The 13404-nt window shown below is 40.6% G+C and overlaps 1 protein-coding gene across 1 annotated transcript in view; it reads right to left on the bottom strand.

Annotated features, from left to right (window-relative positions):
• PRTFDC1 (phosphoribosyl transferase domain containing 1) overlaps positions 1-13404 on the bottom strand; it is a 100919-nt gene that overhangs the window by 9979 nt on the left and 77536 nt on the right. Inside the window, 1 exon segment of the mRNA XM_054724728.1 lies at positions 9258-9323. Coding sequence (XP_054580703.1) covers positions 9258-9323 — 66 coding nt within the window.

Raw genomic sequence — 13404 nt, 5'->3', positions numbered from 1 at the left:
TTAGCTTTTATCTGATAATGAAAAACCTTTCTAAAATCTGTTTGTCTGAATTCTTGCCTAATTAAGTAAAGTGCACTGAAAGTAATTAAATATGTTTTGTAAAGGTTCAGAATCTTGCAAATCAAGAGTCATCTTAGAAAAGATTAGCTTCAACTATAGGATATAGCGGTGGCTGTGTACTAATCCAGAGATATATTGTCAAAATTACTTAAACACATTTTGAAATCAAGGTGATGTTCAAAATTAAATAGAAAAGTCGGTTTTTAAAATGTTGATGTGTGCCTTTTTAAAGTATTTTAAAATGTTTATGTATTTTAAAATATATTAAAGTTATCATGATATTCTTTATTATGCATAGCTAAATATTATCACATCTAAGAAAAATGACAATTTCTATTATCATATAAAAGTTAGTACATATTTAAATTTCCCCAGTTGCCCTTAAAATAGCCTTTGTAGTTGGTTTGTCAATCTAAGATTATGCCCTGGATTTGTAACTCTCTTTTAATTTAAAATATCTCTCTTTTTCTGAACTTCTGTTTCTCAATTTAATAATTTTTGATATCATCTATTTGCTGTATTGCACAATAGATGAGAATTTAGTTCTTTCACACTAACTCACTTCCTTTCCCCGTCCCCTAATGCAGTTACTTTGTTATGACTCTAACTTCATGTGCTGCTTACATTTTCCCCAATAAACAGTGAAGTAGTGTCCTATAATTATATTTCCTCTTAGAGCTGTTTACTTTTTTTTTCTTGGAATTCATAATTTTTTTTTTTTTTAATCATCTTCCAGTGTCTTATCCTGAAATAACCCTCCATTATTTTTTTAAAGCAAGTTTTTCTTTCTTGGAACAATTACTGTGAGGAAAACATTGGTTAGTTTAACTATATTTCTCAGAGGGTTCTGGAGGATTAAAGAATGTGTTGGTAATATCTGTAGCAATACCAAGACCTTTCTGTTATGTACAGCATTGTACAGTATTAGAAAGTACAGTCATTTAGTGGGCTTATGAATGATGGGCAGGGAATGCTGGTATGGACACACTGGCTGCTATTAAAAGGAAACTAAGCAGATATCTAGAGTTAGTTAGTGAGTCATACAGAACAGTATTACATATATATTTACTTTCATTTACAGAACATCATACTATGTTTTCAAATTCTTCACTAGTAATATATGCCACTGTCTGGATTTTTCAGTGGGACGTGTGTTACATGAAAAGGGCACCTCTGACCAGAGCAATGCCTTTCATGCTTTTGGAAACTTGACTGTCAGGTGAAACTTTTAGGGGTAGAATTAGAATATTGGGGACTAGCTATTAGTTATAAGAAATACTAATAAGAAATATTAATCGTGCTCTGTTAACCATGACTGTTTTGTTCTGATTAAAGAAAGCACATTCAAACCTGGCTGGGAATTGTACACGGGACCCGGGAGCTCACCGGAAATGCAGCCCATCCTCCTCACCTGGGAGCTGCCTATCATCATGGGAAGGTTAACAACCAAGTTTGTTGCGGAAAGGCAACAATGGAGTCCCCGATGCCCCCTGCCCTTTGCAAACCCCCAGCCCACATTGCCCACATTGCCTATAATCTGTAACCATTATACCCATTCTTATTCCTTTTTCCCACTTCCCCATGTAATCTTTGTCTGTATACCATATAAGCAGCTGGTTTATGGGGGGTGGGGTGCAGAGCAGATTTTTGTGGGTGACCGGCTGCTCTCCCATACTGCCGGCATTATTGGAATAAATGCTCATATAGGATTCAACCCTGTCTCTGCGTAATGGGCTCAAGTAGTGACTGGCAGCCCGGACCCATTGGTTCTCTGGTTTCAAAACAAAAAGTAGCCCAAGAGGAGAAAGAAAGCAAGTATCCCAATTTGGAAGCATTTTCACCAGTATCTAAAAGAACTAATCTCTTTACATTTTCATGTACCAAGATTAACTTTACAAGATAAAGGACGAAGACTAACTCATCTTTATACTCTCAACGTATAACACGGAGACAGGTACATAGCAGCTGCTTAAGAAATGCCTGGGGAACAGATCAACAATTCTGACCTAATTTCGTTTACTTTCTCTAGTTTGCTATACTTTTGATACACCCTCTCCATTTTTTCCTTAATGATGTACAAGTCCTCCTTAATGAAGTTATACTTAATATTTACTGTTTTTAATTTGGCACTAAGAAATCTTCTAAAATTCCTTTTTTTTTTTTTTTTTTTTAGTGGGCAGCCTCGGAAATTTCATCAGAACACATTGTGCCTCCTAAACATCTGCAATCTGATAACTCTGATCACTGAACCTGAGATGTCCGCCAGTTTCTGTCTTAGTCGTCTCATCGCACCTAGCTCACTTCCTCCCAGAAAGCCAGTAAAATCTGCAGCCTGAGGGCCACCGGCAAAATTCTACGGGGAATCTCTGAAGTATGTTCTTTCCCTGCTTATTGTATGATCCTATTCGAAGCGAATCACATCGAGCTTACTGAAGAAGAGGAAAAGAAGAAGGAAAGAATTATACAAACCTAAATGGTTTTCTTAAGTAGGTTAGTCTTTTAAAACACAAAATGATTAGCATATCACAGTCTAATCTTCAGCAGCTCAGTTTTGCGACTGCGGTCACACCAAGCAGAGGGGATGCCAAGCATGAATAGGAGTGTGAAGATAAACCCCAGGGAGAAAGGAATGTAGTTCAGCATTTCATTTTATGTGATAATTCACAAAATTGCCAGAAACATCAGTTGGTGGGCATTTCCATTATTGTTCTCAGCCTAGTCAGATACAATAAAAAGGAATGATTTCAAGAGTGAAGGCAGCCAAATAGGACATTTTGGCAGGTTTCAATGTTTCATTCTGGCATTTGATTAGAAACTTATTTAGGGGTGGGGGGTGGGGGGTGGGGCACGGCTCCTGAATCTTGCACTTAACCTGCACATCTGTGTTTTCCTGCTGCCAGATTTGAGCTTGTTTCCGTGCATTTGGTTTTATTCCACTCTTTCAGAGATTTCTCTTGAACATGAATAAAATCTTCTTGCTTTACACACATTTTATGAAGTGCCAGGATTAAATCAACTTTGAAAAAATTCAGCCAGAGAACACGGAGCACAGACAGCTTAAACTCACTGAGTAAAATGCTTTTAACATTGTGAGTGAAGAGGCCATTTAACTCCATCATTGAGGGCTCCCTTTTTCAACAGCCATGACCTATTTCGAATCATGACTCAGCCAGCCTCCCTTGTGAATGTCTCTCTCTTTGCCTAAAAAAAAAAAAAAGAAAGAAAGAAAGAAAAAAAGAAGGAAAAGGAAGGAAGGAAATAAAGAAGAGAGGTGCATGGGGGCTGTCTAGAGTCTCCCTTTTCTAAATATTTTAACTCCCACATCTTTAGAGGGATTAAGAGTTATATGGGACAGTTATGGGGCTTTTAGTGCTTCTAACTCATAATATGGAAAATTACACAGGTAAGCTGTTTCCCCATGTTTTTAAAAGTTCTTTCATAAACAAATCTGAAAACCTCCTTTCTAACCCTCCTGCCTTCATGTAATCATTTAACTCTGTCGCTGCTCCTTCTCTTCCACTCCTACCTTGCTCAAGTAGTTCAATTACACACTCAGGTTTGCTCCACCAACACCACCTCCTGGCTGGCCTCTTCCCCTTCCTTCTGTCAAGTCTACCCTCCTGCCAGGTTCATTTTCCCAAAACACAGCTTCATGATGTCACCTCTGCTCAAAAACTTTTGTGGCTCCTCTTTGCTTTTCTGAGCAATTCAAACTCTTTATTGAGAAATTCAATGTACTCTATAGGCCAAATCCAATTTACACGTTCAGTTTTATAAAATTATTATTTCTATACTTCTGACTAATTTCCTTCACTCACACTGACCCACGCCTGTCCTCTGCTCTCCTATTCCCTGCTCTCATTCAATGGTGTTCTTCCTCTCTCTTCTGTGTTAGTCCCTGACCTTCTGGTCCCAAGGAAACCCTCATCCTCCTTTCACTAAGATAATTACAGTCCCAAGAAACCATTCCTTCTTTGGATTTCTTTAAGCTCAAGGAAAGAGTCTTGTGTGGAAAGCATGTGCTCATTTAGACAGAGTCAGGGAACGCCTCCCTTACACAGAAGACTTTAGGCTGAGACCTGCAGGATAGGAGGAGAATGGATTCCAGGTGGAGGCCACAGCTTGTCCAAGATCTTGGCAGGAAGGAGCTTAGCCAGTGTGGTTAGAGCATTGTGAGGAGGTTAGGGTGGTGTCTGATGATATTGGGAAGGAGACAAGGCCAGATCATGCAGGTTTTACAAGCTGTAAGAAGGGGTTCGGACTATAACCTCGAGCACTGGGCATGGTGCTGCTACATAAAATACAGAACACCCAGTCAAATTTGAATTTCAGATAAATAACAGCTAACTTTTTAGTGTAAGTATGTTCTAAATATTACAAGGGGCATACGTATATTAAAACGTATTTCATTGTTTATTTGAAATTCCAATTTAACTTGGTATCCTGTTTTCTATTGTTTTTGTTAAGTGTGATAACCCTAGTTGAGAGGTTGCTGAAAGGTTTTTGGTAGGCAAGAGATGTGATCCCATTTGTATTTTAAGAAGACCCCTTTGGCTGCTTTGTGGAGAATGGTAAAGGGTGGCAAAGTTAACTAAAGGTAGAAGTTCAAGGAGACCAGTCAGTCCAGCACAGCAACCCAAAGGAGGGGTGGTGGTGGCCTCGCCCTGGGAGACCAGTGCTTCTCCAACCTCAATGTCCAAAGGAATCATCTAAGCCTCTTGTTAGAATGAACTCCATTCAGAAGATGTGGGGTGCGATCTGAGATACCACATTTCTAATAAGCTTCCACGTGGTACTGACCTTGCTGGTCCCTAGAGCAAGCGTGTCAGACTCAAAGGCTAACAGGGGCCAAATAAAGAAGGTTTAAGTTTATGTGGGCCACAAATAAACAAAAGCTTCAATTTTCATAGAAACGTAGGTTTATTTCAATAGAGACATGCTGAATGCAAAGGGCTGAAATAAATAAGTAATCATTAACATAAAATAATAGAACATTTTAATAAAATTTAATATTTTTTTCTTGAACATTAACTTACCAGACATGAATAACTATACAAATTAATAAGCATGACACAAATAAACCTATTTTTCTTGTTCTCCGAAAGCGAAATATTTCCTGTTGCACACACCAAACAAGTCAGTCCAAGACTAATGACATGGCAATCGGCTGCTAACATATTCGCTGCTAGTATTAGTGGAGAGAAAAGGTGCGCCTCCACGTAGGGCACATAAGGGAAATGAATGCAACACGGTTATAGTAATCAGTCATTAGCGAACATTGTAGTTTGTTATTAATAATTATGTATAATAGGATACTGTAAAAATTAAGTGACAAAATTTTTATTAAAATGTTTCTTACATACTGTTATACTAGAGGCCCCATGCACAAAGATTCGTGCAAGAATGAGCCTTTCTCCCCCTGGCTGCTGGCACCGCCTTCGCTCTGGCTGGAGCCACCTTTCTGCCTTCCCATGCTACCCAGAGGCTTGGAGCAGCTGGGGTGGTGTGGCACACCCCGCCCCCGGCCACTCAGCACCTGCATATGCAAATAAACCTGCCACCTTTGTTGGGTTAATTTGCATACTCACTCCTGATTGGCTGGTGGGCGTCACGAAGGTACAGTCAATTAGCATCTTACTTTTTTATTAGTGTGATTGTCTGGGCGCGAGTTTGACATGCTTGCCCTAGATCAAAGGTTGGCAAACTATTGCCCATTGGCTAAATCTGGCCTGCTGCCTATTTTTGATCAAAGGTTGGCAAACTATTGCCCATTGGCTAAATCTGGCCTGCTGCCTATTTTTGTAAATGAAAATTTATTGAAATATAGCCACTTGTTTCCATGTTATCTATGGCTGCTTTCATGCTATGACTGCAGAGTTAAGCAGTTGCCACAGAGACTCTATGTCCCATAAACCTAAAATACAGTACTTACTATCTGGCCCTTATCAGAAAAGATTGCTGAACCCTGCCTTAGACCACACTTTGAGTAGCAAGGGTCTAGACTTGGGTGATTACCAAGGAGATGGAGAGAAGTAGGCAGATTCGAGGTATATGTGAAGGCACAGAGTGTGGTGTCCACTGGCGTGTTCAGCATTCCCTTCTGATGCAAGCCTAGGCACCTGGAACTGCAGGATCTTCAACCTTACATTGTTGTGATGGCTGAGAACCTGGCTAATCGATGTTGATTCATCTTAGAAATGTTAAACCATTTGTATTCTAAGGCCAAGGGGTTTTACTTGGCATATGTTGTACGTCTATGTACACACGGAGAGTATAAAGATACTGCAAAATGGTACCTGGTAACCTGAAAGAATCAATTGTCAGAATAGTAAAAGTTGAAGCTGACTCCTGTCATCCTTACTGCTGGCTGGTTTCCCATCTCTTCCTACCTCAACTTCCATAGTCTCTACTTTCTTATGGGGATAGTCTGTGTAGTAATTATGGGATGGGACACTGAGGCACAGTGCTATCACCCCTTCTGCTTACTCTAGCCCCCAGTAAGAAAGTACCCATTCCTCAACCTCCTTTCTATCTCTTAATGGAAGGGACTACCCGGTGCTTACCTAAGAGGCAAATTATTCTAAAAGAAAACAGAACATGATTTTAGAAGAAGGACAGAAGGACCATAATTCCATGTGCAATTTTTTTCATGGGGCATTCATTTGGGGTTCTTAGAGTTGCCACTTTGACAGACCCCATGATAAAAGCACAAGATACATAATAAACTTGTATAATCTTATATAATAAAGAAGTAATATGCAAATTAATGCTTATGCCCTCACAAGATGGCTGCCTACGACCAAGCTGGCAGGGGGGTTAGTGAGGGACGACCAAACGACTGAACAGCAGGCTGTGTGGGGCGACCAGGCCAGTGGGGGCCAGTAAGGGGTGACCAGGCCAGCAGGGAGGGGGCAGTTGGGGGCGACCTGGCTGGCAGTGGGGGGAAGTTAGGGGCAATCAGGCTGGCAGGGAGGCAGTTAGGGGTGATCAGGCCAGCACACAGAGGCAGTGAGGGGTGATCAAACCAGCATGGGAGGCAGTTAGGGAGTAGGTAGGCAGGCAGGTGAGTGATTAGGAGCCAGTGGTCCAGGATTGTGACAGGGATTTCTGACTGCCGGTTTAGGCCTGATCCCTGGGATTGGGCCTAAACCAGAAGTCGGACATCCCCAAGGGGTCCCGGATTGGAGAGGGTGCAGGCTAGGCTGAGGAGAACCCCCCCCCCCCCCGTGCACAAATTTTGTGCACCGGGCCTCTAGTAATTCTATAAGGCAATGTCATACAACAAAGTACTAAAATGTCTTATGTTAATTAGATGTTACCTAGACTTATGGTGATTATTTTGCAATATATACAAATATTGAATCATTATGTTGTACATCTGAAACTAATACGTTATATGTCAATTTTAAAAATGTGCATTAACTTAGAATTCAGTTGCTATTTATAAACATATCTAACAGATCTTAGGAGAAAAAAGTACAGTAATAATATTAGCTTGGTATAATGACTTAAATTATGTTTGCCTCATCTTTTCCTAAATAAAAGCAAAGCTTCATATTGAACTAACATTTGCATACAAAAACTATATAAAACAGATGTAGCTTAATATTGGGCTGTGTTCACTATCACTTGCCAGCTTTTGACTTCCAGGAATACTGATGACATATTTCCACAATACTACAGGCTGCAACCTAGCTTTATCTCTGATGTTTACTTCCCCATTTGATAAAAACGTACTGTTTAAGTTGGGTGATCTTATCACACACATTAAGTTAAACATATTACTATAGACTTGCACATACATACATTGATACATTATGGATCATGGAAGCTGAAGTAAGAGAGATGGAAGACCAGCCAGCAGTAAGGACAGGAGTCGGCTTTAACCTTCGCTAGCCTGACAAATGATTCTTTCAGGTTACCAGCTACCATGGACCGACACATGCAAATTTTCAAATAGCGATAAAATTATGCATTTCATAAAGATAAAATAAAGGTAAGTTAAAAGGAAAAAAAAATAAAATGACATCATTTAAAGACCACTCCAGGGGTGTTAAAAGTTATGAATTTTGAGAAATTGCTTTGTGTATTTTAGCTTTCTAGGATGTTATTCTATACACTGAAGTAGTAACATCAAATGGTGGCCTAGTGCTATGTTAGCATCAAGTTAATTCCAATTTCTATGGAACATAATTTACTACTAGATAGTAATTTAACACTTGGATGCTACAATTTTCCTTCAGAGTCAAGGGAAGTAGCTGTTTTGTAATGAGTCCTTATGGTGTTGGAGTGTCCTGAGTGTTATTATTCATCTTTTGATTAAATGGGACTGGTATTCCTTTCCACCATTCGGGCATTGCATAACAATAACAACCACAAATAGGAGAGATTAAGCTTGTGTAACAGACTGAGCTATTTTACTTAGAAAGCTGGAGTTGTTCAGAGATAATGGATACAAGATATATCAGGAGGGAGAGCTGACCAAAATCAAAATCTGTGTTTCTTTTATTTACAGCAAAACTTTCACTTCAGGTCACATTGATGCAAAGAGCATCTGCTTTATGAAACACTCTTGCATTCGATGCATGCATTTATGTCAGAATCCAAACTATTTTTTTTCACTGGATTGCTAAGCCTTGGCAAGTTTTGGAATTCCATGTTAAAATGGGAAGTGTTTTCTCCATGATCTATCGGGTTAAATCTTTTTAATAAGGGAGGAGGGGCTGAAAAACGTGCTGTCATGAGAGTCTTTTTTATTCTCTCCCCAAATTTTGTACATTTCAACAAACCTGTGTATTAAATGTCTTACTGAAGTGCCTGGGTGCTGAGGCATAGATGAGGGACATAAAGCAGACAAGTGAAGGGAAAAGCCTCCTTTTCAGGAGGCACCTGAAAGGGTGAGCAGACGAGAAAGAACAAGGAGTGCCAAGGGGTTTTGCAATACGAGGTTGTCTGAAATAAGATTGGAAGAAAGCTCGCAGACGAAAGATTTGGTCTGCATCATGTCCTGGAAGCATTATAAAGGAGTGTTTTATAAAGGAGAAATCATTACAAGAGTTCACACATCTATTTGCATGAATTAGCAAACCCTGGAGAGTGTCTGAAATGTGTTGCAAGTGCTGACCTGAAATGAAGGTCACTGATTTCCCCACAACATCAGGCATCAGTGCGGACTGAGCAGCGTCACATGCGCAAACCTTTCCTGCCAGGGTTGAAAGATCATAGCCTCCCATCATCTGCATCTCGCCCATGATCTGGTCGTTCTAAAAACAGAGAGGCCAATATTTTACTGTACAAGGAAACCTGTAGAGCACATTTTTCTGTCTACCCAGCTAGTGGCTAGATGGCGCCTCACAAAGATAGCACAAATAGCTAATACAGGTTCTTGGTTGCCTATGGTTACCAATAGCCACTCGCTGCTCCTGTGCTTGAGACAAAGCATTCTAATGATCGGGGGAGAGAGGGAAGGGAAGGAGTGCAGAGAGGACAAACAAACCTAATTTTGAAACAGAAAACTGGAAGGCGTCTCAACCTCTCCTGAGGCAGACGGAAAGGGAGAAGACAGTCATACTCCTGGGGTGGGGAGAGCCCGGGGAGTCCCAGGAGTGGGCCAAGCATTTGTCAACTGTGCCAACATGTCTGCAGTGGGGAACAATGAAACTGTGGTTCCCAACGCAGTTCCAGGCCTCCTCCACTCCCTGCCAGCGCGGGTCCTTTCCCGCAGCAGATGTCGAGGGCAATTCTAACAGGCCAAGTACCAAGAACCCCTGCACTTAGACCTTCAGACATGGATGACAAAGCCTCAGGAACTCTCTGCAGTTCTAGGAAAATGAGACTCAGAACTTTTGTAGAAGACTTTTCACTCAAATCTCATGAGGTTATGAGCATTTGCTTTCACGAGGCTTCTGTAAGGCACATCACCCTGTCCTAATTAACCACACACACACACACACACACACACACACACACACACACACTAAACAAAATATGGATTGTTAGTGAATATCACAACAGATAACATGGGGGCAAAACAGCAATCCCAGTGCAGGCAAGTTGTTTTCTAACTTCATTACAGAGTCTCAGTCAAGGAACTGAAGCAAATACCCTCCAGGCCTCATGGCCCAGCAAGACGGCTGTCAGCTGTAATGTTGCAACCCCTTGCTGCAAACAATGACCCGAGGGAGCAGACGACAGTGTAGGCACCATGTGTACATTGTGGAACCAGGACACATCTCCCATTACTGCTGTGGACAATTACTGCTTTTGCCAGTTCAGTGCTTTCTTCCCTGTTTCTGCCGAGACGGCTCCGCCTCCTTCTGGGGGAATTCATTCTATATGGATCAGGTGGAGCTAGGCCTTAACCATGCAAACCAGCTATGCCTGAAGATATCCCCAGCCCTGGACTTTCCACCTACCAAAGCCAATTTATTCCCTTCGGAATTTTCTTGGGTTGGTTTGAATTGGATTCTGTCACCTGAAACTGAGTCTTGATCTAGACATAGAGTTACTTTATAATAGAAATGGCCATCAGGGAAGGGAAAAAAAACAACAGGCAAATAAACAGTATAATAGTTTTACCAATGAAACAGGGTTTGTCTTTTTATCTTTTTGTTCAAGAGGAAAAATAAATGACTTTAACATGTTTTTACGTCTGCTTGATAAGGCATTCACTCCTTACTGCAAAGGAGTGGAGAGAGTTCTTGAAAATGACCCATTAAGTTAGATTAAAAATAATTATTTTCTTCTTGTGAATGAATCTTAAAAGGAGAAAATCAAAAGAATATCCAGAATTCCTGGATCTTTTGCTGTTTTTGTGCAGGCATATATAATCATATATTAGCAAGCAATCATGTCAATAGGTTAAGAACGTGTCAAAAATGTTGAAGGAGAAAATTTTGTCATTTCTTTTTTAAAAAAAATATGTTTTATTGATTTTTTACAGAAAGGAAGGGAGAGGGATAGAGAGTTAGAAACATCAATGAGAAAGAAACATCGACCAGCTGAGCTGCCTCCTGCACACCCCCCACTGGGGATGTGCCTGCAACCAAGGTACATGCCCTTGACTGGAATCGAACCTGGGACCTTTCAGTCCGCAGGCCGATGCTCTAGCCACTGAGCCAAACCAGTTTCAGCAAATTTTGTCATTTCTAGAGGTGCTAAGATACAGGAGTTAACAGAAGAAGAATTTCTGCATATTAGACTCAAATATGTTCCTTAAAAAAAACAAACATATATATATATATTTCCGAGAGGAAGGGAGAGGGAAAGAGAGATAGAAACATCAGTGATGAGAGAAAATCATTGATTGGTTGCCTCCTGCATGCCCCACACTAGGGACAAGCCCACAACCCTGCACGTGCCCTAACTGGGAATTGAACCTCAACTTCCTGGTTCATAGGTCAATACTCAACCACCAAGCCACACCAGCTGGACTCAAATATGTTCTTTAAAAAAATGTTTTTATTGATTTCAGAGTTAGCAAAGGAGAGAGAAATATCAATGTGAGAGTGGAACATTGACCAGCTGCCTCTTGCACACTTACTAGGGATCGAGCCTGCAACCTGGGCATGTGTCCTGACTGGGAATTGAACCAGTGACTTCCTGGTGTATAGGACAATGCTCAACCAATTGAGCCACACCAGCCAGGCTCAAATATGTTCTTAATAGCAACAGGAAAAATAAAATTTATACCTCCAGAGGACTGAGGTATACAGTACTAGATACAACTATTAAACCACAAAGTTTAATGTAACAAATGAGATTTTTACTTTGCCAGATCAGAGTGTATTTCACAATACTTCTATTATCATCTCTATTCTACTGATTAAAAAAACAACACAATACCTCAGAAAGCTAAATAATATGTTCTAAGTCACACAGTAGGGTGGGGTGCTAAGCAAGTCTTATTTCTGAAGGTCTTACTTAAGTGCAAGTTTATAATGTGTTTATTTTTATTTATTTACTAGAGGCCCATTGCATGATATTCGTGCAAGAATAGGCCTTCCTTCCCCTGGCTTCGCTCCTGGCCACCCGGGAGCTGCCAAGTCCCTGCTCCCGGCTGGAGCACCGCTCCTGTAGCTCCCTCCACCCCCCTTCCTCCCCTTTATAGCAGGCATCCCGCCCTGGCCGTCGCTCCACGCCTGCATATGCAAATTAAACTACCATCTTTGTTAGGTTAATTTGCATACTCATTCCTGATTGGCTGTGGGCATAGTGGAGGTATGGTCAATTTACATGTTTGTCTATTATTAGGTAAGATATTGTTGATAGTATTACAGGTGTCTTTTCTTTCTCTCACTTTACCCACCTCCACCCACCTTCTGTCCCCCTCCCTCTGGCCACCAGCACACTGTTATCTATGTCCATGGGACATAGATATGCATATATGTTCTTTGGCTAATCTCTTCACCTTCTATAACATGTTTTAAATATTAGATTTGTCTTTAATTCATGTGGAACTTATATCTCCCAAGTATGTGTATAGTGAATTGTCTGAATACCATTTATTAAATTGTTTATTTTTTTTTCCCCTACTGGTTTGAAATGTCATTGTTTTTGATTTGATAATATTTTATTTGGGGTTGTTCATCTTATCTTCATAAGATTGGCCTACAGTTTTAAAGCAAAATGATGTTGGCCTCATATAATGAAGTGGGTGGTTCTTTATTTTTTTTCTTTTTTAAAAATTTTATTTTTCAATTACAGTAGAATTCAATGTTATCAAATATTAGATATTATATATATATATACATATATATGTATATATATATATAAGCCTAAGCAACCTTTATGATCAGACAACTGAACGACTGGTCGACTGGTCAACTGAATGACTGGTCTACTGATCGCTATGACGTGCACTGACCACCAGGGGGCAGACACTCAATGCAGGAGCTGCCCCCTGATGGTCAGTGCGCTCCCAATCTTCCGCGGCTGGCCAACCTCCCGCAGTTCCTCCCCCCCGGCTGGCCTGATTGGCCCCAGTTGGGACTGGGTGAGACAGCCCAATCGCCTCAATCACTGGCCAGGCAGAGGGACCCCACCCATGCACTAATTCATGCACCGGGCCTCTAGTGTTGTATAAATTTACAAAGTGATCCCCCTGATAATTCACGTAAACACCTGGCACCATACATAGTTATTGCAATATTATTGACTATATTCCCTATGCTGAACTTAACAGCCTTGTGATAATTTTTATTTTATTAAAAATGTTTTTATTAATTTCAAAGAGGAAGGGAGAGAGAAAGAGAGATACAAACATCAATGATGAGAAAGAATCATTTTTGAGCCGGCTGCTTCCTACATGCCCCCCACTGGGAATCGAGCTCGCAACCCCGGGCA

Source organism: Eptesicus fuscus, chromosome 2, assembly GCF_027574615.1.
Source record: "Eptesicus fuscus isolate TK198812 chromosome 2, DD_ASM_mEF_20220401, whole genome shotgun sequence".
Classification (NCBI taxonomy): domain Eukaryota; kingdom Metazoa; phylum Chordata; class Mammalia; order Chiroptera; family Vespertilionidae; genus Eptesicus; species Eptesicus fuscus.
Note: the sequence above shows the minus strand (reverse complement) of the source record. Positions and strands in the feature narration are given on the sequence as shown.